The sequence below is a fragment of the Anopheles ziemanni genome, chromosome 2 (genome assembly GCF_943734765.1).
Source record: "Anopheles ziemanni chromosome 2, idAnoZiCoDA_A2_x.2, whole genome shotgun sequence".
In the NCBI taxonomy this organism is placed as follows: domain Eukaryota; kingdom Metazoa; phylum Arthropoda; class Insecta; order Diptera; family Culicidae; genus Anopheles; species Anopheles ziemanni.
This window is the reverse complement of record NC_080705.1, coordinates 41,357,858-41,381,770: the sequence shown is the minus strand read 5'-3', so window position 1 is coordinate 41,381,770 and position 23,913 is coordinate 41,357,858. Positions and strand designations below refer to the sequence as shown.

General features: G+C 45.2%; 1 protein-coding gene across 1 annotated transcript in view; it reads left to right on the top strand.

Moving 5' to 3' along the window:
* The first annotated feature begins 238 nt into the window (after nt 1-238).
* LOC131287225 (uncharacterized) overlaps nt 239-23,913 on the top strand; it is an 88,898-nt gene continuing 65,223 nt past the window's right edge. Inside the window, exon 1 of the mRNA XM_058316261.1 lies at nt 239-934. Within this exon, the coding sequence (XP_058172244.1) occupies nt 239-934 (696 nt within the window). The remainder of the gene's footprint in view (nt 935-23,913) is intronic.

The window sequence follows — 23,913 nt, the reverse complement described above, 5'->3', positions numbered from 1 at the left end:
CTTTAGGCTGTTGCTTATCGGCGTGTTGTTTTTTTTTAACACTTTTATTTTTTAATCTTAGCAAAACAGATTCACGCGTGTGTGCAACAAATAATAATTTTTGTTTTGTGCTGTTTGGATGAAAGAAAATTTAAAAAAATACTTTCTCAAGTAATTGTTCCTATCTGCAAGAATAATTGGGGCCAACATCAAGAACGAGTGTTTGGGAAGAAAAACGAGAGTGGAGCAGTAATTTGCCATGGAAGGGCACCTACCGCACGCGCCCGACCGGCCCACTTCCCCGCCGCTCACCGCCAACGAAAGCGAAAGTGATCCACCGACGGCACCGTCGGCGCCGGGTGGCGGTGGTTCCCGATCGCCGTCGCCGTTGGCCGGGCACAAGCAGCCCAAGAAAGTGTCCTTTTCCGACGAATTGCCCCAGGGCAGCGGGGAGAAAGGTGCCCCCGCGGTGGCCGAAAGTGAAAGTGCTCGCTCGCAGGAGGAGAATCCGTTCGTGTTCGTGCTGCGCCAGAACAACAGCTATCTGGAGAATATGCACAGTTCTGCGCAGTCGCCGACGACCGACGGTGGGACCGTTTTTCCCAACACGCGCCGCAGCTCGCTGCACTCGAACGAAAGTGAAACCAACTCGTCCAGCAGCGGCGCGAGCACGGCGACGGCGAGCAGCAACGCCGCGAAGCCGGCGGACGTAGTGAAGAGTGAACCGAAACCGTTCGATCCGATCGCGGCCGGGCTGGTCAATGGGTTGGGTGAGAGCGGACAACCGCCCACCAACGGGACGCCCTCAGGAGAACCACGGAAACCGTCCGTTAGCGCCATGGAGCTGGAGGTGCGCCGAGATAAACGGCGCTGGCTGATGATCTCCGAGCTGAGCGCAATCCTCGGCGAAGACAAGCATTCGATCGATGGCTTCAAGCGCATCTTCAGAGAGCAGGTGAGTTGTGTGTGCGGGGAAAAGGGGTAAACACAGAATGAAGGGGGTTTGACCCAAGGTGCTATCGAGGTTCGTCGCTTGCGCTTGCGTCTTCTTTCGTTTACGTAATCTTATCGCGGCGCATCGCTTTCGATGGTGTGGAAGGAAAAGAAAGAAGTGTCCGGATGTTGTGCTAGTATTCGCGCGTCTTGCCAAGTGTTTATGTGCGTGTGTGTGTTTGCGTGTGATGATTCCAAGAGATTTTTTATACACACAGAAGATGACCCCCCGATGACATGACAAGTTTGCAAGCCTTTGGTGGTGTACCCGTTTCGAACAATGGCTTGACAGAGTTGGCTGTGTGGGGAACTCTGTCGAAGTAGTTTGCGACAGTGGGATGAAAGAACGCTTGTAAAAGTGCAAGTGCAACGCTCCAACTTGCTTGTGAAGATGCAACTTGATGTTGTTGCCGCTTTACGAATTCGTCCACGTTCACACAGACGCGCGTACGACGTTGATGAAAAATCGTCCCTTCGACAAACCGTTAATCAAAACATTGACGTGAGTGCATGGGCAAAAGGGAAAGAAAAGGGAGAGTGAAATAATGCGTCGGCACGGAAGGCCGGATGGAATTGAGGACGACGCTGTTGTTGTTCGTGCAGAGTGATGAATGTGTTCATTATTAAAATGATACGCTCTTCTATTCCGCGAGGTTGCAAGATAGTGTACATGGAATGTAGGAATGCATTAGTCTAAGGCGTGGAACTGTTCGTTTGAGATTTCTCCCCATCTTTTTCCACCTCTTTATGCGTTACAATTGAATCATTTCGGCGTTCGTCCGGAAGCCCTCGTTTTATACTCAGCAGTAAAATATTTACCCGATCGCATGCAGCGGAAAGTGAAGCTGACAGGCGGATTTCTACGTCAGCAGTATTACGAACGATGATGCGTTTATTCCGTGCGATGGTTGCAGGCAGAGCGCATCGCATTGAGGAGCTTTCATTGCCGACCTTCTCCGGAGATGTGAACACGCACGGGTTTCGTTTGATTCTTTTGCATGCCGCCCGCAATTCACACAACTCGACGCGTTCGGGTTGGAGGCATAAAATATGATGAATAATTGTGCGAGTGTCGTGACCCATGGAGTGGATCTGCTTCATGAGCTGGCCCATCGTCAGCTACCAACGATCATATGCAGTGAAGTTAAATGGAGTGCACTTGCACTTTAAATGAAAAATAAGAAGCATGCGGTTCAACGGAAGCCGAGGTGAAATGAGCATACACATAGTTATAATCACGCGGTTCATGGTTGCTGTAAAGGCTCTTCACGTTCCATTTTCCGTATCTACGCCTGGTGTTTATTTAACTCATGATGTGTTTGTTTCGCGATTTATTTCATATCAAACAGTCAATTACTTTCCTCACGCAAATATTTTTCAACTACGCGTGCCGTTGTTATTGTGCCGTGCTATATTGCATTATTTTTTAAGTAGATGTGGTTGATTTATAATCAGTAGCATACACAAAACCATAAACCATGCAGCTTAATTTTGAAGCTCGTTAATTAGTTGGCAACCAGTGCTATATTTGATTCAAAAGTTAAATTATCCTTTGTTCATCTTTTAAGAGTCAAAATTCATATAAAGTTTATACGTGTTTGATTCAAACAAATTATGATAGCTTTGAATTTACTTTTACTAGTAAATGGCATAGTATTAAAATAACTTAGAGAGTAAAAGACTTTTAATTCCACGTGACATATTATTTGAATAAAACTACTTTGTATATTAAAGATAACACATTAGCCTAGTTTGTCGGTCTGCCTAGCAATCAATGATTGAGAACAAACAAAAATTATAATTTTAAACCTTCATTGTTCTATTTACATATTTGTATAGTATAGTAGTATACTTCGTTAATGGTATTAAATTATCCTGAGGAGTAAATATTTTTCGAAAAATGCAAAACATCGTACAAATTAAAAACAACCATGGAACAACCAGTTGGATGAATAATTATTAGTAAAATAAATTAAAAACAAGAATTGCATACGAATGCCACAGACCTTTCTTTTTAACGAGACATCAGTGTAAAAGCGTATGCACAATAACCCCAATCGCCATTCGGGCGCACTTCCATTTCTGTCAAAACACAATCGTGTTACCGATCACAACAAAGTAAAACCATTTGCAACCCATTAACATTGCATCCGACCGGGTGCATTCCATTCCCGCAAAAGGGAACAAACGCATTACACATTGCACATGTGCAACCTCTGTCATGCGCGGGGAAACAAATCATTTCGCCGCCGTTGACAATGTTCGTCTTCAGCCACAAACGCAACCCGGACGCTCGAATAAATGACCACATTAAAGCTCAACCCTAGCCCATGCGCCCTTCCCACGTTGCATTTCCAACACCGGACCCGGGAAGCGGCACAAAAGAACGATCTCCTCCGTTTGGGACTCTCTCGTTTGTACGAAAAAAATCGACGGCGCCCGAAGGGCCCACCAGCTCCGTTTGGCGACCGGGGACGTCATTAATCTTCCCGTTCGCGGTTCCATTTTCATCGCGCCGCTGCCTGCCGGGGAGGAAGCAGGCTGTCTTGAATGCAACCAAGAAGCTATCGCTGCGGGAGGACGCAACGTTCGCTCCAGAAGGAGGCAACACTTGAACAGCACGTTGGTGCAAAGTTGTGCTTGTTTTTCCACCCGGTAAAAACAAAAAACCGAACACACACACACACGCAAAATTAAATTTTCTGTTTCCCTTCGCTTGACAAAAATGCTGCCACCCGATGACAAATTGACGCCTGTAACAAGGTTATCGATTTACCTTCTTTTTGCCCCGCGAAAAACCCGAACCTCCGTGAGGTGAGAGAACGAAGCTCATTTTGCAACGAAAATTTTGTCATTTTTACTGTGTCACAGTCGTCATTCGGGTTCCCTTTCGTTTCGATGTCATTTTCTTTCAGATTGTTCCTTTAAAAAACAAACAAACATGCCTGGTTGTACCATTGCAATCCTTCGGGCGGCATTTTGATACGTGTCTGCAAATGAAGCAATTGCCCAAATTTGGATTCCACAAAGGACGAATCAATTTGTCAATCATTGTCCAAGCGTTGGCCGGACAACGACAGAAACAGGTACCGGGTGCGGTGCTGGTTTGTTTTTGCCATGTGTGTTCGTGCTTCATCGCAACCGTCTCCCCCAGGAATGATGCAAAACAGATCGAACTTAATTTTATTCCCCCAAGAGCGATTTTTCTAAGCGATCGCTGTCGAGAGCCGGCCCTGGGACGAGCGTTCGCTGCAAATATTTTAATAAGCCACCATCAACCGGGGTGGAAACTGGAACAAGGATAACGTCCACCGCCGGGCCCGCGGTCGTTTCTAGCGCTCAGAAAAGTGATTTATGACTCGGGGAAAACCATTTGCGGGCGGCCGAAGAAAACGACAGCCTATTAGCGAACCTTGCCTAGCAGCTCCGGCCCCAAAACAAACAAACGTGCGATGGTACATAAAAATCGCGCACTCGTTTGCCACTCGTTCGCCGTTCGGGGTACTGTTTCCTTTTACGCCGTGGACGATGCCGGTGCTGCTGCTGTGCGTCGGAGGCAGTCGAGATTGCGATCCGTGGCGGACGCATTTAAGTTCCGTTGGTAATAAATTCATTTTCTTCCCCTTTGCGCGCAGACGCCCAAACCCGAAACGGGCCGTTGCTGTTGAACGGGCCATATCTAACGACTGATCTAGTTCTGGGGCACCTTTGCCTCCTAAGCTTCCCTAGTTGAAACAGTTTATTAAACAACCTTCCCCAGCAAAGCGACGAGTTTCCTCCGGGCATTTCATCGTCGCTGAATCTTAGACCGGGGACTGCTTAAGGGGATGAAAATCAATAAATCATTCCCGTGCGAAACGGTCCCGTTTCCAGAAAAATAACCTACAAGCCATCATCGGCATCGACGCTCCACTTTTGCCCCGAACCCCTTTTTCCCTGAGACGAATCTGCTCCAAAATTGCCTCCCCGTGGCAGCAATAATCCATGTTTTCCCTATTGCAAGGGCCAGAGACGTGAGGGAGAAGGACAGGGTAGTGAGAGTAGGATCCCATTCTGCCAATGTTTTTTTTTTCAAGATCTTTCCCCTTGTACCACCACCAAGAGCTCGCGCGCAGAAAAGAGGACGCTTGGAGCCTCGAGTCGAAACTCGATCTCAACTACGGCAAGCGAGCTAGACAGGGGGAAAGAGCAGTGCTGGAAGAAGGCGGGTATAGGGACCTTCTCTTTCCGACCGGCTCGAGCGTCGTTTTCTCCATATTTATATATATGGTCTAATTGAGCATAAACAACATCATAAATAATAAAACGGTTCAATGGATCGGACCATTAAAATATATTACATTTCAACAAATTAAGAAATGTATCAGACCCCGTTGAACAGGGACGAAAAAAGGGAGCGTGGGCTACCCTTTCCACCCCACTTCACCCCCACCACGCTCTGGGGCTCCCAAGCGTGCCAACGTTATGTTCATCAACACTCGAATTTTGAATGCGTGAAGTACATATTTTGGCGCTCCGCTACGTTCTTCTTCCTTAACATGTTTCGTTTGCTTTCCTTCTTTCGCGCTCGTCTGGAGATCTTCCGCCTTTTTGCCGCTACAAAACTGCCAACACTTGCTCGTGTGCTTTTCGTGTCTTCCCGTGGCTTGCGGATCAACCGATGGACGGACGTACGGTGGAACGCATGAATGGAAAGTCAGATGACACGTCATTGGGGAACCGAGAGGGTTTTGGTGGATATTAAATAACATTTTCTCGTGGCGAAGGAAAGCGTGTGCGAAAAAAAAAACAAACCAAAACGGAACGAATTCTCGAGCGCACAAATGAGCGAATGAGTCGCGGCGTAAGTTATTGCCGATGCGATGAAATGTACACGCGCGCGCGAGCCCGGCACGGAACCCGACCGGACGCCAATTTTTGTGCTGTTTTACAGGAGGTTAACAATATTTCAACGCAGAGGCAACCTGTCGTTGCTTCTTTGCTGGGTCTGGAGTGGTTTCGATTTCGCCATGAGAATAGCACGACGTTCATTCAGACTATTTTTTATGTGAAGAAAAGCTATGGCAAGTAGTATTTGCGAGCGATTCGATCAAGGTTTTTATTTGTTTCATGTTTTCTTTGGTGAAATAATACTTGATTGTGTTTTTGCTTATACACTTGTTTCATTTTCTTTAAATCTCGAAGAACTGTTTATTATTCTACACATTGTTTTAATATTGTGTTCAAATGTATTGTTTGTTTTTTGAAACAAATGTTTCCAAAGCAGATTATTATTGCAACTCGTAAGCCGTGAAGTTTATGTTTGGAATCCGAAAAGTGCCATAAGTGGATTTGAAAAGTGACCGTTAAGGAGAAGAAAAAAACCCCAAAAGCATCTTTGCTGACCTCTCGGAGGACCCGTTGCCAATATGCATGAAGGATAAACCCCTCCAAACCTGTGCCGGGTGAGAAAAGCGAAAAGTTCAAGCCAGATTTTTCGGCCCCACGGATGATGTGACAATAACGGATGAAACGTTTTACGATCGTGATTCCCGCTGCAGCGCGACCGGTTTGACCTCATATCATCCACTCGAGGCGGCCACTTATGTTCTGCCAGCCGAAACGGTTGAGCTGACCGACGTGCCTCTCCTAATGGAGTGCACCCCTCCTTCCGCCGAACGGCTTCAGCTTCACCGCCGTGGGTCGTTTAATAAAATGGCACAAGACTTATGAAGATAGCCAAAAACCGAATCGGCCACCATCACCGCAGCAACACTGGCCGCGGTTTCCTCGCGGGAGTTATTTTTACAGGCGAAAGATATTCATTTATTGGAAGCCGATCGAATCATTTTCCTCGTCCGCCACGCAAAGGATGTACCGGGGTTCGGGGATGTTTTGTGTTGCAGTTTTCGGTGTCCAAGCGTCGGTAAAAGATACTGTGCAGAAGAGAGTGCCTATAAGTCAGGTTTACGATATGCCGCTGTTAACGCCCGGTGTCGATGAAAGGAACTGGAGATCATCGTGAAGAGTGTAATTTACAGCCTGCGCGTGACATAAATATAATTTTTATGCCCGCGCTACCATACGAAAAACGGAGATTTCTTTCCTTCCTTTCTCGCACGGTATTGATTTCAGGATTCTAAATATCTTGCCCTATAAAACCCAATAAATCGTCTGGCGCTTTTTTCGTTAGTTTTCAGTTCGAATCAAAAGACTTGGTGACGGTAGGCAAAATCATCAGCGACGAACCTCCAAAGTGAAAAAGTCACAGCACAGTCTTCTGTGTTGCATGAACCTTTTCACTGTTTATACCGATGTTGCATGAACTTTTCTTCGATGCAAAGTGTTGTATCTTGTACAATTCGTTATACTTTCATGCTGAAAACCGAAGCAAAGACTAGTGGAATTGTAAAGCAAATTTTTAGAGGCTCCGAAACATGTCCTCTTTTTCCCGATTTTATATCGGCATATTTTGTTTGCCTGTGAGATTTATCTCCTTTTCTCCAGATTGTGCCCTGCAGCGTAACAACCTTTTTCCATCATGTTTTTATTTGTTCCTAGCCCCGTCTTTTGCTACCCGGTTCGGCTTCCAACCTCGCATGCGCGCCAAGCTACAACTATTTGTCTTTTGATGTGTCAACTCTGGCCTCGATCTAACCCAGCGAAGCCTACGGACTTCCTCTGATCTGATACAAATTTAATTAATTTTTTTCCCACCCGAAACCAGCTTGGTCTTGAAAAGCGATCAGCTACCGTGATCGTGAGAGCAGCATACACGGATCTGTTCGAAACATTTCAGGACACACGTTAGATTAATTTGATCGTATTGAATTAATAGATTTGGAAATATCATCCCTCAGGGCTATCCTCGCTATCCATTGTCAAGCGGGACTTCTTTTCCCCGCAGCCAACTAATGTTTTGACAGGCTGAAGTTACAAAGGTAAAAAAACAACACTACACCCCGTTTGAGTTTATCATTTTCGACTTTGAAGTGTTGTCGCGGGCAACAAGACAAACATTCGGCACAAAAGCTGGCCTTTTCGGTCGCTACGACACTTCTCAGCACAGGTGCTTTGCGAGCCTTCAAAATATGCGCCCGAAAGGCATCCAATTGGGCTGCGCGTTGGTGACAGCGGTTTGCGCCCCAACATTTCGCCGACGCTGGGTTCGAGGTGGCAATTTTCACGTCTAATTTATGAGCCCGAAATGCAAATTTCCTTGCGCTTTCTCGTAATTGGCATCGCGCTGGCGTTGGTGCAGGTGCCTTCGGGTGATTACGGCAGGACGAGGTCGGGCGAAGGTGACATAAACTCAGGTTGAATCGTCGTCCGTAAACTATGCACCGAAGTAGTGCACCTTTGGATATAGAGAGAGAGAGAGAGAGAGAGAGAGAGAGAGAGATAAGAGAAAAACGAGCAGTAAAGAAAGGCAACCCTAGCGAACTCGTATACATTCTGAATTTTTATGAAACCTCAGCGTGAACCTTATGGTTGGCATTGCTTTCGAGTACGGCCAACTGCTGTGGTCTCAGATACGATAACCGATCTCCCCCTTCCGGAACATTGTTGCCCTACCCCTCCCCCAGTGCCACGAGAGCCTTCGCTTCACGCCAAACCAGATAGACTCATTCCGAGGCGTAATTTATTCGAGAGTTAATAAGCTGCGACTAATAATCGATAAAAATCGCCAATCGACAATTTGATCGGATGGAGGAAGAGCTGGGCGACCAGTTGCTCGCATCGATTGCTCTGGCAAGAAAAGTGGCTGAATCTTGCACACCTCAAGTGGTTTGATGCCATTCAGTGCCGAATAATAACCCGGCTCGGGCTTTTCCTCCTCCCCGAGCTAACGCCAACGGATGGGCAACACGCCCTTCCCCGGCCGCCCCACACTTTGCCGACCAACAAGCACAATTGGATTCACTTGATCGTTCCGAGCGGGATCTCCTCGAGGCGAGAATGATGGCCCCAGGGGCGGAAACCCAACACCGTTTGGCCGTGCAGCCTCGCGAGCTTATGTATGTAACTGTCTGGCCGCGAGGAAAACACCGAGATGTGGAGTGCTAGATAAACTTATTGAATTTATTAGTTTCCACCGACCCTCGGATAATGGGACGCAAGGGAGCTCCCGGTTTCAATTCACCCACCACACCTCGGCTACCTCCCCACCGTCTGCAGCTAGGTTTGAGTGGTTGATATTTGGCTGCACAGGGGGAAAAAGGCCCGATGCTGCGGTAACATTTTTTTCCATTGATTGAGCTCTTGTTTCTTCGAGTGGTGTTTGTTTTCTTTTCTTAACTCACGACTGGTTTTTATGTTGTGATACATGACTTTCCTAACGTGAGTATTAAAAGTGTCTAAATATTTGCCAAATGCTGCTTCAGTATAAACGCGGAGAGTTGTCTCAACTGTTCAATGTTAAGTACAAATCCGTGTATAGATTTTAATCAGCTTAGATAGTTATGAAAGATTCATGTTAATGGCAATATGTTTCCACTTCATTTTTCATTGCGTTGTAAATAAATTGCGAAGAAGATTTACTGATGATTGATAATAAACGTTTCGTTATCGCTTTGAAAGCTGAGTTGAAATACCGATACGAAGGTGTCTTCGGGCCTGTTTTTATCTGAATGTGGTTAATACAAATTTCTTAGTCAACTCTTGTTTAGTTACGTCTTTTTCTATTTATTTGGAAACAACATTCCATTTTTACTCAAGTACCACTCCAAAACTCGGTTTCTGGCATACGGCAAGTCTGATGCTTGACCAGCTGGACAACCTGCTGCCGCACGCTCAAAAAGAAAGAAAAAAAAACACGAACGTCCGGTTTCGCGCGTGCAAATGCCACAGTCTCGCAAGGTTTCGCCTCTAAGCAAATCCGAAGACCCGCAATGCCGTTGTTTGCACTGTTGTCCCGAGGTTCCACGCCGCAGTTACGAATTTGTTTGCCTTACTCGACCGCAAACCAGCTGGGAAACCTTCCGTTTGGCCCGCTCCTCCACGGAACTTCCCCGGCTCGCGATCAGATTTCGCTAATGAAGCCGCTAATCCCGCGCCAGTGAAGACGCAACCGAATGAATGATGCGTGTGTGTGTGTTGTGTGTGTTGTGTGTGTTTGCGTATGCCCGATGGAATCTGCTACTGATCGTAAAATACTAATTAGTTCACCGGCAACGGGGAAGATCATCGCGGTGGCGGTGTGGCGAATTTACGAGGGTTCGTCACTTTTGCCAACGCTCGACACTACTGATCTCTCGTGAGCGATGTCAAGGTGTTGTATCTCAAATTAAGAGCAGCTCATTCCACCGCACGTTGATTTTAACACCTAACGGGATGGCTGTTCATTTATCGCATTAAATGACAACGGCGAACACTAATGAAACGAGTTGTAAACTCCGCGCAACGGGCTGTGAGAGTAATTTGGCGAACAGGGAATAGAATTTCTTTAATTTACGATTTGCTTCAAGCAATCATAGGGCGGAAATAAGGTCTACCACTCCCTCTACCACCGGATCTGTTGAATGGACATCGAAGAACCCCCCGTCGGGCTTGAGAAAACTTCTCACATTCGATAGAATCGCAACTCCGACAAGTAGTTATCGATCATGTCGGGTCCACAAACGGTTGTGCTTTCCTTTTTCCCAATCGCCTATTTCCGAGTTTCTTTCCACCTGAAACACCATTCGGCCACCGTCAAACGTGAGACGTAGTAAAGTTGATGAAATTTCAAGATCGATCCAAGGTTTCCCACCCCTGTCTGGCGGTTTCGGTTAATCCAAACAATCTGGCGCATGGAATCTGCGGTCTAGCAAGTGTGCCTGGGCCTGCCACGATTGTCCGATGTCAGGTGCTTCATGTCATCGACCAGTTTCAAATGAGAGCTCACAACGAGAGCTGTCAAGACGACTTTGGCTGTCGAATGGAGACTGGTTTTGTTTTAGTTGTTTTTATTCGTCAAAACTCCCCATCGACCAAAGTTAAGCCACCAGAAATCACTGGCTGCGGTAAACCAGTCTAATGCGACAGTAAAAGGTAGGCTTTACTGTCACCAGCTGTACCAGCAGTGTTTGTTTCGATCCGGAATCCGAGTTGCCTTTAAGCGCGACTGTCACCTCATGTTTCTTCTGCATTTTGCCTCATTACTGCGCAAGACCTACGCATTCTCTCCATCCCGAATGCACGCATTGTGAGGTGTAAAATCCTTCAACGCTTTTGCCCATCGCGCATGAAAGCCCACTCATCGAGCGATGCTGCTGCGAGGGCGTGCGAATTGTTGGGCCCCATTAGAGGATTATTAATGTTCACCATTGTGTTCGATGCACTGCACCATGCTGCTCACCGAGTGTCAGACAAAAACGACGGCCCCGTGGAGGGTAGCTGCCTTTGGGATTCTGCCCTCTTCCGATCGGACGGCGTGTGCGATGTCGTTAAATGTCAAAATCGTTACACTCCGCGCGCGCCCGAAGGGAATGCCTCCCCAGGTCCGGGAGTCCGTCCGGGTGACAGAATCGTAACAGCCTCTGAGTAGGGTGTGTACCGACTTCCATATACCGACGCGGCCGAGATGCGGCTGGGCGTCACGTGCGATTAGCGCTCAAAACCTTGGCAGTGGCTCGTGGCGAAAACTATGCCCACCCAGTGGAGGCTTGTGCACCGTGGAAAATGTATATATTTATGGAGAACGGCCCGCGAATCAGTGGCCATCGCTCGGCCGCCATGCACGAGTGCACGAGTGGTTGCAATTTGTTTGCGAGTGTTTTGAAGTGCGCTGTCTGTTCGGCTGTCGAACGGGGCGTCGATCAACGGGCCCTCGGTGGTTTCGGACGGTTCATATATGCTTCGATACATAATGCAAACCCTTGTAACCTTCTGCTCCTTTCCACTGCCTGGTCACCATCTTCTGTTTCTTCTTCGTCTAATGCCACGTTCAAATTCCCCGCTTTCGTTGGCCTGCGCTGGGCTGCGCCTTCGCCATTAAAGCCGCGAACCGAATGGCATTCGAAAGGAACTCGAGCGATGTCCGGACGGTACCGGATGGCGCAGACGGGCCGTCCGGTTTTCGGATCGTTTCGATCCGCTGCCACAAGGGGCGGATGGGAAAATGTCGGCCCGGCAACGTTCGCAACGATCCGATCGCGCCTAATTAGTGTCAACCCGTAACCGTCAAGCTAATGAAATGGTAAACTGACATTCCCGGCATCCGCGACCCGATAGCGATGGCGATGATCGCACGATGACGATGACCGATCTGTTGGGGGGAGAAATATATACAGGAAATAAATGACCGCTGCTGATTTGTGTCAGCATTTGTTCAAAATAAACGATATGAAAACCAAGCGGCATAAATGTTGCTCCGTAAATGTTAGCGAAAATAAGAAATATATCCTTTATTTGAATGTTTATCAGCCGTTGCTAGTGAATTTTGTCGCAAAAGCATTCGGTTTTATCTCTAAAGCACTAGTTTTGAAATAACTCATCAATTTTTATGTCAAACGCATTTCCTTTCGACATTTAAACCTCTAGGGCATCTGTGTTTATCTCTTACACATCCAATGTTGTCTCTGAGCAAAAACAAATGCATAAAAGGTAGTTAGAAAATATAAGAATGGTAATTAGAGGTTTGCTAGACAATTTACTGTAAGAGCTCAATAAGAATATCAATAAATTAATTCTTAGAATTAACGTATTCTTACTTGAGATATACTTTGTTCCGATTTGTCGAGTACATTGTTTGTGTATTTCGAAATATTCACTCGCGGATTTAAACGTATTTTCTAAGCTGCCAAATTTCACTTACCTCGTTCAGTGAAATTCCGATTAAATATTATTTAAGTTTTAGTTAGTACCAAATATTTATTATGTTAATAGTTATGCATGATCCTGTTGTCAACACTGTTGTTAAAAATACAGATAAATAATGACAAAAATGATATTCTATATAGTATACATCCAATAGATGAATCATGAACTAAAACTAAATAAAATTGATAAATTTAATTTACGAAGTAAAATTGCCGACTCACAACTAAATAACATTGGCATAAAGAAGACACTAAAAGATCAGAAATGATTAAACGCGCTCTTTAGCGTTCGTTCCAGACTATTTAACATCAAAAGACTCACTAATCTGGTTCAATTGAGTAGCAAAATACGGAACACAATCTGCCAAGCTCTATCTCACGTGCAGCGCCATCGATTGCTGGCGTTTCTCGCCTCAACTGCCACTGTCAAAATATACTGCCTTGAAGATGATAGTAGCAGCCATTTCGAGACCCTGCTCCACTGATAAGAAGGCCCACCATTTTAACACTCTTTTGTGAGTGTTTGAGCATATGTTTTGCGGAGTGCCGCTTGATATGCTTTTGCGATAAGCAAAAAAAATGAAACGCAATCGTTAAAACTTCTGATTCACGCAACGAAGCGGTCTTTCTTGGCACTATCTAGACATTCACGCAGGTTCCCTTCGCACCTTCGGGAAGGCACATGCTTTTAATTGGATGCAACGCAATAGGGGCGATGTTTTTGCATTTCAGTTTGCCTGATGTTGACTTTTTGCTTGCAGTACATTCTCCTCTACCACCATCGCATACTAATGTCCTTCGAAGCAAAAGAAGAAGTTCAAAATAAATTCAAGGATGATTTCAACCTTCGATGATTCCTTAAAATAAAAATAAATTATACAAATGTATGCTGAAAAGAAAATACCATCACTACAGTTGTCGGTTGTAATACGTTTTCTGTTCCTAAATGGGCCAATTTTTCGATCGTACAACCATCCTCGCCTCCGAATCGGAATCGATCGGACCACCGGCGTCGTAATTGCCACCTGAAGAATGGAGTACCACGCCCCTCCCCTACCGTTTCGCTGCGGGTAACATCGGAAAGGGTGAAAATTTGTGGGTGGCCCAAACCGAACTGAGCTGAAAAACCACACACATTAACTGCTCCCGAACCTTGTCCGAACAACGGCCGGACATCAAACCTTACGGGCAAGGAACGGGGAGGGCCATTTGAGAAGGCGATAAAACTCGAGCACGAACGATCTCTGCATATGTGCAAGTGTTGGCCTGTTGGAGGAGAGAAAAAATAGGGCTCATTAAAATGGATCGAAGCATGGCAATACAACGAATCCGACAACGTGTTGCTGAGGGTCGTATCCTACTGCCTGCTGTTCCGATCCGAGCCATGTTGGTGGTCCGCCAAGGATACGACAACCCTTCGACGTATGTGAACATCATGGAGATCTCATGGTCAGCAAGCAAGTGCATTGTGGATCAAATATTATTTCTGAGTTTTGGTCGATCTTGGAATCAAATGTTCTTCTAAATATTCCACGAGGTAATGCTTTCATATGTGTAGGCTCACTAAGCTCGCACATGAAAACAAAAGAGTATAATGACGCTCTTCACTTGAGTTTGGCCGAAATCTTTTCCAAGGTACCGTTTCGAGTAATTTTGTTGCTATTTGATTTTTTCCTCACCGCAAGTTTCGGTTGTTGGCAGGTTGTTGTTAACCGTGCCACCGGCTCAACCTTCACCCGTCACTTCCTTTTCCTCGCATACACCCTCCTCCCCCCCCCCTCTCCCTCTCGCCCGCCACTCCTTTCCCCTCGAAGCGGTGCGATTTTCGTTGCGCTACCGCTCAGCAACCGTCGCACTTAACGCTGTTTTCCCTAAACGCGTCATTTAGCGAACTGCTCGACTCGCTTTTAATCTCGTTTCTTCTGCTTCTTTTGCCTACCTCAGTGCCCCTCGCGCCTTGCCCGAAAGCCCCCGAAACCACCAGACCTACACTAGCCTTGTCAATTTTGCAACTTCTTCCCATTCCCCGCTTCCATCCGCGAAGACGAAAAGTTCGAAGTAACGTGCTTAAATGAGGCAGAAAATTAGTCCCAGTCGTCTTTCACCCGTGCGCAGCTTTGCTCAACTCCTTCCGTTCCCGCACCCCGTTCCCCCGTACCGTCCCGCGACCTTCTCCGGCCAGCACTGAGCTGGCGTTTCGTTTCGGGTTTTCGTCGCCGAAGATTAAGAGGTTCAATCAACGCTTCCTTTTAAGGTAGCGCCGGTGCGCCTGCGCGCGTAAGCCAATTCCGAAGGCCCTTTCCATGCCGCACCCGTCCGCACCAGTGCCAGCCCATTACCTATTTCCTTTAAGTTTTCTTTTTTCAGTTGATCCGAAGTAGCGCAAAACGCTTTCTCAGTGGCGGCAAACGAGATCACCGGTCCGGGCGAAATCGTTCGTCGCTTGGAACCGATCGATTGAGAAGCTTCCAATAATCCAGCTAATCATCTTTGCAAGTCGCGTGCGCCTAGAGGCTCGATGAGACGATGTGAGGAATGTGCACACGAACAAAATCCTTGTGCGAAGTGCATTGTTAGCTTCTACGTGCCATTGGAAGCATTTGCATGCCACAAATCCGATCGATCACGGGCAAATCTCCAGGGACCCCTTGCTTCAATTCGGTGCTTAAAACTCAATAGAGACGGTGCTCCAGCCAGTCGAATGCGATGCACTCGAATGTAAAAATGCACTGGGCAGAGCATGAGCATGTCAGCTGGCGCCGAAACGAAGTCCAACTGTCCAACTTCACCTCAAAATGAACGAGTTGAATATTGGGGCACGATACACAAAAAGGAGGAAAATAACCTGCACGCGCTCTGTAATTGGCGAAAAGGGAAAACGAACCTTCGCGAACCTTCACCGGCTGTTTATCTACGGACGGAATCAAATATTTAAATCATGCTTGACCGAAAAGGAAGGCAGGAATTTTGGAGCATGATTTTAATTTAATGGACCACCTCATGGAGGGGCGCTAGAGTGATCTTGAAGGATCACTCCCACTCGGGGTTAATCGATATGTGAGTTCAGTTCGAGCGACCGAGGAATAAATTTCTATTCGAACAGGCTATCTGTGTCTCGTTAATTTGCAGGAATAATTTAACGTTAAATGATTTTCTTTCTTTCAACCCTTCATGCTGACAATCCCTTGCTTGGCCGAAGCAAAACCAATTTATTCGATCCCATGTCGGAAAGTCATCCGATAAAATCTTTCACAACATGAGCTGAATCAACTTCTGAAACAAAGCCAAATAAATAAGACCGATTGAGTGAGAGGGATTCATTAAAAATCTCTCTTTCTGAGGCATTATCATTGCACCTTATCGCTTCCCTCCAATCCAATCAGCGATGATGAAAACTCTATCCTTTCTCGTACAACTCGTGTGTCCACTGTTTCCATTTATTTCGGCATTCGATGTCAAATCAAGCCGCTGCAGAGGTCACATCCTTAAGAACCCCCTCCGTTTTCGATGCAACTCGTAATGAAATCCTTGTAAATTTATCCAATCGACTGCGAATATTTTTCTTTCGGCATAAGAAGCAATCTGGCTGGCAACCTTGGCGAATCCAATCTACATCGCGGAAAGGTGTGGGAAAAAATAACTCTTGCGGTTGATGAAAATTTTACCCCGTAAGGAAAATCACCATCTGACCAAAGAGAAATCCGCGGAGAGATACAATCAGACCAATTTATTTATTACCGCTTTGTTTGCGCGGATGGGCCAACGTCGTAAGCTTGTATTTGCGTGACGCTCGGCAAGGCGGGATCTTCGTCCCGGGATCAACAGGAACACACACCAAAATAGCCTGCAAAGTAATCCATCTCGGGCATACGTGCTTCGAAAAGACGATTTTCAGTTTTCGGGAATGTTTACGGGGGAAACTCCAATTTCTCCGCTAGAAGAGAAGCGAACGTCATCGGCAAAGTAAAACAACCATGTTTACGACTCGTGTATTCATGATTTAATGATTATTGGATTCTTGGCCGGACTTCCAACGGCTTGCAAGGAGAAAACTGACGAGCACGATTTTTGTTTTCCTCATCTACAGCACAAGCACACAGTTTTTGGTCGAATCCTTCCCAAGGTACGGATTTAATCATTTTGGTGTCCAAAAATAAGCCAATTTTAAGACATTTGAATGTGCTTGAAACAAGGTGACTTTGTTGGAACCACCAAAATGAATTGATCGATTTCTCCTTTCCACCAAAATTAAGTTCGCTTGCTTTTGTAGCTTCTGTAGCTCAATTATTCTCATGTTTGTAGTTTATCCACAGACAGTTCTGTCGTTCACAAACAAACAGCAAAATATTAGTTTTCAGGCTTTGCATTACAAACACAGACACTGTATTTGGTGACATTTATATTTTTAATTATTCAAAATTGAAATAAAATGTATCGTTACACGTCAGACAAGTTTCTTATTACGAAACAAAGTTCAATGTATGGATGTCGCATTTATCAATCAATCGCCATTCACCCAAAACAGGATGTATTTTACTTGAGAAATAAACAGACATGTGTCAGAAAATCTCGTCCTGTTCATCAAGTTCTTCGTTATGCTACTGACATTCTCGAAAGTTGGTTGGCAAATGCAGTAGCCTTTTTGGAAAGTGCAAATCATTTCTCCGAAACTCTTTCATCGCAAAATTCATCTTTGTTAGTCATGTCATGCTACCTTAACATAATGCAGAAAACGCATTTGCATGCGCAAAACTTGCCTTCGAACGCCACTTCGACAGGCACTTACATGTTAATTAAAATGATGGAAGTAACTGATAGCATTCGGTGGAAGTGGAACCAAATGAGATTGCATTCCGAGACGGCTGTCTGCAGCGTGCTGCAAAGGAAAGGGGATTCTCCAAAGCCGCCACGGCGGAAACCGGTTCAGTGGAGCCGAAAAATAAAAGAATTTAAATCATCGATTTGACGTTCGGGATAAGGTTGGCTGATGTTTTAATTGTGCCGGGTTGGAATTTTAAACCAGCACCCATTTAATGATTTATTTAATCCTTCTCCCGTGTCGCTGATTTTTCGAAGTGCGTGGTGTTTTAAGAGGATTAAAATACAATATTGGATTTAATGGGTTACAGTTAAAAAGTTAATTGATCCATCATCCAGTTTTTGTTTTCTATAACATATTTTGCATTCTTGAACGCTTCTGAAACCCATTCAAAAATCGGTAAAACTAGGCGATGTCAATCACAAAGCGAAATCGCGAATCGAAAGCTAACCTTCGTTTAATGTGTCCGTTCAATATCAAGCTCATCGAACATGACGTTCAACATCATGGGCCATTATCACGCGATCGGAATCGTTTCCTGTGCATGATCTCTTTCCCATGAGGCCCCATTTTTGCCGACCACACAGCCTTGCATATATTTATACACACAAATTCACTTGACGCGACCGCCCTGCACTTGTTTGGAACGTTGGAAAAATTATTCCACTTTTCCCTTTCTTGGCCAGCGTTCGTTGCATCGTTCCGGAGGTGCGGTCAGGTGAATCTTGTGCCTCCAATTACTCACTGGCGTTGACCACGGACACCGAAAGGCGAACCGTCTCCCACGTCCTTGCGGGCGGCGTCGTCGTATTACAAAGGTTCGTTGCTTATCGTACCGTTGTGATCGTTCAACGATTCGAAGCGATTTTTGTGCTTCTCGATGCCGCAAACTTGCTTCTCCAGAGCGGAAAAGTTTTTTATCGACCCAATCGTTACATACAACTCCACATCCACTGCGACGTCCGCAATTTATCACCCGCTCGCTTCGAGCAAAAGTGCACTGAAAAAGGTGCGAAAATTAGCACTTGGCCGTTCCGGTTAGTCCCAGAGGATTTCCACGGCTTTCCCTCAGGAACCCCATCAAAGCGGAAGAAATCGCTCAAGGTAAAAAGGCTCCAAAACGGAGCTCCAAACAGCCCAAAGCAAAATATCCTTTTCGGCGCGCTCGCGATTGATGTGCTAATTTTGCTCCTTCCGAAGAAGGGACCAGAGGAAGCATGAGAAGGGGCAACTCGTAAATTTATTACCCGATCAAATTTCTCACTGTTTTTTCGCTCTCACAACTTCTGCCGACCCTTTGGAATGCTCATTGTTTCGCAACAGAGAACCAGAAGAACTGAGGTGAAGGTGTTAGCTTGGCTTACGGTGTAGCGATTTATCGCAAGGTTGTTAATTTAACACTTTCCTTCCCCGCACGTTCCTTCTTCTACCGTTCGCGTTTATTAAGGCATGCTAAACATGTAAATATTCATTCGCAAATATTTCCAACCGATCATCAATTCATTAGCCATATATAGACAGAAAAATAGCAGAGAATTCAGAAAAGGAATATAACAATGCTACATTCAGAAGTTAATGGTTGAACAAAGTACATATTGTATAAACTATCTGATTTTCTTCTACCGCTGAAGCAAAGTTTACTGCCCTTGATCACCCAAGTTTTGGCAATAAGAAGCATGTACACAAGTATCATAAATCAGCTATCGCGAGCCACCGTCGCCAAAGGGCACAAACAACTCTGTTTACCTCTCGTTTTGCAACTCTCGTGGGACAGCAGTTTCGCCAAAAGATTGTTCCTACCCGCTGGCCAAAGTGTGATAATTCACTCAAGAAGGGAGCACAAGTTTTCACCGAACTTCTCCGGTGGTCATAGTCGGTTTCCATCTTATCCTCGACAATGTTATATTACAATGTTCCGCAGACAAGATAAAAGATTTATTGTGCGGCTGCTTCCGAATGAAGCGAGAAAACCTGGCTTCGATTACCTTTAACATTGTAACAATATGTTGCACTCTTGCACGCAGCTCTTTAGTTTATCTGTGGCGGAATATGTTTGACTCATATTTAAATTTATCTTTTCATCTCCCATTTATCATTTTCATGTGAGTCACATGAACAAGCAAAATGGAAATGAAAATAACTATCATGTACTTCGCAATCAATCGCAATGGAAAAAAAGCCCTCACAAAACGGCCCATAATCGGTGACTAATGAGCGTTTTATTTCACTCGATCGTTGTAATGAAACAATTAATTGTAGATTACCGGTCGGAAGGCAACTACCGGGCATCAGCTGATCCGGTTTGTCGCGGAATCGGTCCATCGGTGCTGGAATCACGGGATGATGCGTTTTCTTTTTATTAATAATCCCATTTCGACTGGCTGGCGGCGGTGTGGTCCGGAGTCGATCTGATTTCCAGGCCTGGAAGGAAATGTCTCGCAACTCACTCATTCCGCTCGCTAAACGAGTTCCGCCGGAGGAAACGCGATAGACGGATGGTAAAGTCGGCAAAAGACCGCAACTGCCGGTGGCGGCAGTAACTCTTCTGGTTTCCGCTATCAATCATCATTGCCGTCCTGAAGCGGCCTGTGGTTGATCGTGAGAAGCAGAGGATGGAATTCTAGTTACCGAGGAATATCAAGACAGAGCTCAACCATTAGGGGCATAAATGGGCAACTTAAAGCGAAAAAAACTATTTAAAAGATAAAAACGTTTTCCTACTGAATGCAATTGTTCAACTCAGTGTTTAAGCTGAGTTTTATTGTTTTTTAATATTTATACAAATAGTCGTCCAAAAAACTCAATATTTTCGTATATTTGAGTTAACCCACTACTAAGGCAACGACTTAATCCCTCACAACCCAAGTTTACCCAGCTCTAAAGTAAGACACAAATCGCTGCTCCTTGTCGATGACCTTTTCGTCAGCCTTAGCTCAGTTGGCCGTCGGGCATCGCATGGCGTCTAATTATGTGCTCCAACAATTTCCAATCAGACTGCCAAAAGCCAGATATCATGCAACCGTCGCCCGTCAACGGGTCATCTCACCTGTTGAAGCACCACCCCGAGGGGACGATTATTAGTTTCGATGAGGTCTCTATAACACTGGTTTGCTCTCCCCACAATTGAACAGTCCGTGCATCGCATTTCATCGCCAGCAGTACTATTCGCCACTAAACTGACTCTAACTGGCCGAAACCGAGCGGGCCATTATCGAAAGGGAGTCGGCCGAATTTTTCCCATGTCAGCTCGGGTCAGTGTGGTATTAAAAAGAGATTATCTGTAGAAGCAGCAGTCTTGAGGTTCACCGATCGGTGGGTGCACACATAAACACACAATCCACCCGAAGGAGTGGGTTTCCAAAAAAAAAGGGGCTAATGGAGAAATCGCGCACCGTGCCCAAGCGTGAATGTTAACGGCAAAATTGAAATATAAGACTTTTTCGGGGAGGTTAAAGATAAATTAGTTTCGATTTCGACAGTTTACTGATTAATGAAAGAGCACTAACGGTGCAAGTCGACCGTTTCCGAGCTGAGGAGGAATCCCAGTGGGGAAAAATAAAAACAAAACAAGACTCTCCGAACAGGTGTTCCGATTCGGAAAAGCCGAAACAGCTTCGACACTGGAAAAGCACTAGCTAGCACGCACAAACAAAACAAAGCAAAACAACCATCGAAATGCACAAAATAAACATAATCGTACCACGGAGTTGTATTCGAGCCAGACGGCTCGAACTTGGCCTGCCTGTTGAACCGAAATGCTGTCCGTTTGTTTCCTGCACGCACGAGCACGGCACGAAACGGCGGCGGACGATTAGTCGTGACTAGGATCGGCCTCCAGCTTCCTTTTCACCTCCTTTTCCCGGGTGAAAAGGGCTATTATTTTAAGCTTAACTACGTCAACGGCCGCGGCAGTATAATTAGCCATCGCGTGGTGTTGCGGTTCGGTTCATTTGTTTTTCCCCGTTCAGTTGTTGTCTCAGTTTTGAGGAAATCAATTTTGTCCTTTTACGATTGCGTGGCTCGTGCGGTGGCGGCGCTGCATTTGGAAGCATAACATTAACCTCCTATCGGCGGGCCCATAATGAAGGCCTTCCGTTTTTAGTCGCTTAATTGATATTTCCATTTCGACGAGCCCAACCACTTTTGGGGATATTTAATCCATCAGATGAAAACTGTCATTCGAGGTTTTAATTGCTAGAACAGTGAAATCCCATTCAAAGTGAAATGAAACCTTATGCTTGCGGTCAATCTCTTCGAACAGTGAAAAAAAAACTTCTGGTGGGAAAATTCTCATAGGTTTATAACTTAAGGTCAGTTCTAGCATCCAGCATTGAATTGCTTGCAATCAATACCAGTTTTTGAACGCTGTCGTTTTTTTTTGCTCCATCTCTGCGTCTCGATTTCGATGAGGTTTTTATTTTTGGTCCACTTGACTCCGGTCATGAAAGTATGCTTGGCGGCCGGATTCGATTGGCACGCCATTTACACTTCTTCACCTACTTCCAAAAAAGGCATCATCTTGAACCAGTTCTCCACGCGAGTCGCTCGGCATGTATGTTCGTTTCTTGTTGTTGGTTTTCTCTGTTCGGGTGTTTTGGGAAACACGGACGCGGCTCTGCTTGTGCTTTTCCCCGGGCACAACATGAGCCTTTCAGGCAAATGATCTTTAAATGTCGGCCCGGGTGCTCTACTTGGATACTGTTCGCTTGTGCCGACACGCCAAGCTTCGACAAATCGATCCCGAGGGCGAGCGCGCTCGCGACCAGAGTTGATCCAGAGTTGCCGCCACGGGAAGGGGATTAGCCATAATTACGACGACCCTCGTGATCCGGCGTGGACGGAACCAGCCGAAAGTAAAGCATGTGTCATATGCACTGAACGCTGCCGGAAGACCAGCGCCGGGTGGAACGGAAGGAAAGCACCCCGCAGGCGGGCGTACAAGAAAAACACATTTCGGAGCAACGCATAAAACCATGGCACCGAGTAAACATATCGCCCATAAAAAAAGTAACAACATACGACAGTTTGTCCCTCTGGCGAAAAGCCCGTGAACGGATGGGATCGAATGAGCAAAATGTGGCCAACCTCTACTCCGACCCGTCGGATCTTTTACCACTGTCCATGCTGTCCACGGCAGTCTGACGAAGGCAGTTTTTCGCTCTCGAGTATTATGCAAATCCAAATCACTTTCGCAAAGCTGCGATCGCGCGAGATAAAGATACAATCCCAGCGGATTATCGATTCATAATATGGTATTGTGTAATTCATAAAATTGCCGTAAACAAAGAGCATGCTTTGAGAAGAAAATGTCTAATGGTTCCACGAAACAATAAAAACCAATTCAAAGCATAACGTATACTACCCGGTTGACAAAATTTGGCAAAATCGGTAATATTTTGCTGCTGTCATGTAGTAAATGGTATTGTTCCGGAGGTCCAGAGTACAAAACAGGACTGTGAAAAATTTGACGGTTGTTAAAAACATGTTTTTCATTACTGCTTTTTTAAAGATGTTATGTAAATGTTACAATTTTAACATATTTTGTAACATAGATTTCAAATTATCATAACCATATGTAAAAACTTGGTAGTTCAGTTTGCTAACAGAGGCATTTTTATCTGTAATTTTCCGCAATTTCGTTACTCACGATTGTGCACTGTTCAAGGTGTTTGGTCTCGTTCCAAAGGATTAGTGTTCGAATCCCGAATGGAAAAATCTTTATATTACAGTTTTTCTTCAAAAATTGATGTTTTGCACTTCAAAGCTACACTATTCCTGTCAATTTCTAACTTGTGCTATGGTTATTCTCTCTTCTCAACTTTGAAACTTAGAATTATAAATGTAAAGATACATCTAAGTTCCTTGTACCATGGGTCATAAATTATACAAATGGTAATTTTTACTAAACAAAACTAAATGTTTTATGTTGTAGAGTAATTTCATTTTTTGGGGTTTTTAAAATCATACAAAGAATCAGACGAGAACCTTTTGATTCGTATTTGGTTCAAAACACTATTTAAAAACTTTGCATAGGTAATCTGTTTTAAGGGTATCAAATTCTACCTAAAAAGATTTTTTTTTATTTACAAATAATTTAGTACAACCAAAGTCTTCAAAACTTTTCGAAAGAGGCATTGAAAAGCATAGCAAAATGAAATGTTGAAAGTATCCCCATTAAAATGCTTGAACATATATCACCTACGCACGGTCTTCAACGATGTTATCAATGGTGCCCCAGATCGACTCCAGATCAGTTTCCACGGTGACACGGTGCGGTCTATAAATAATCAAACGTCATAAACAAACCGACCTTGACCGACATTCGCGTAAGAACGGACGATC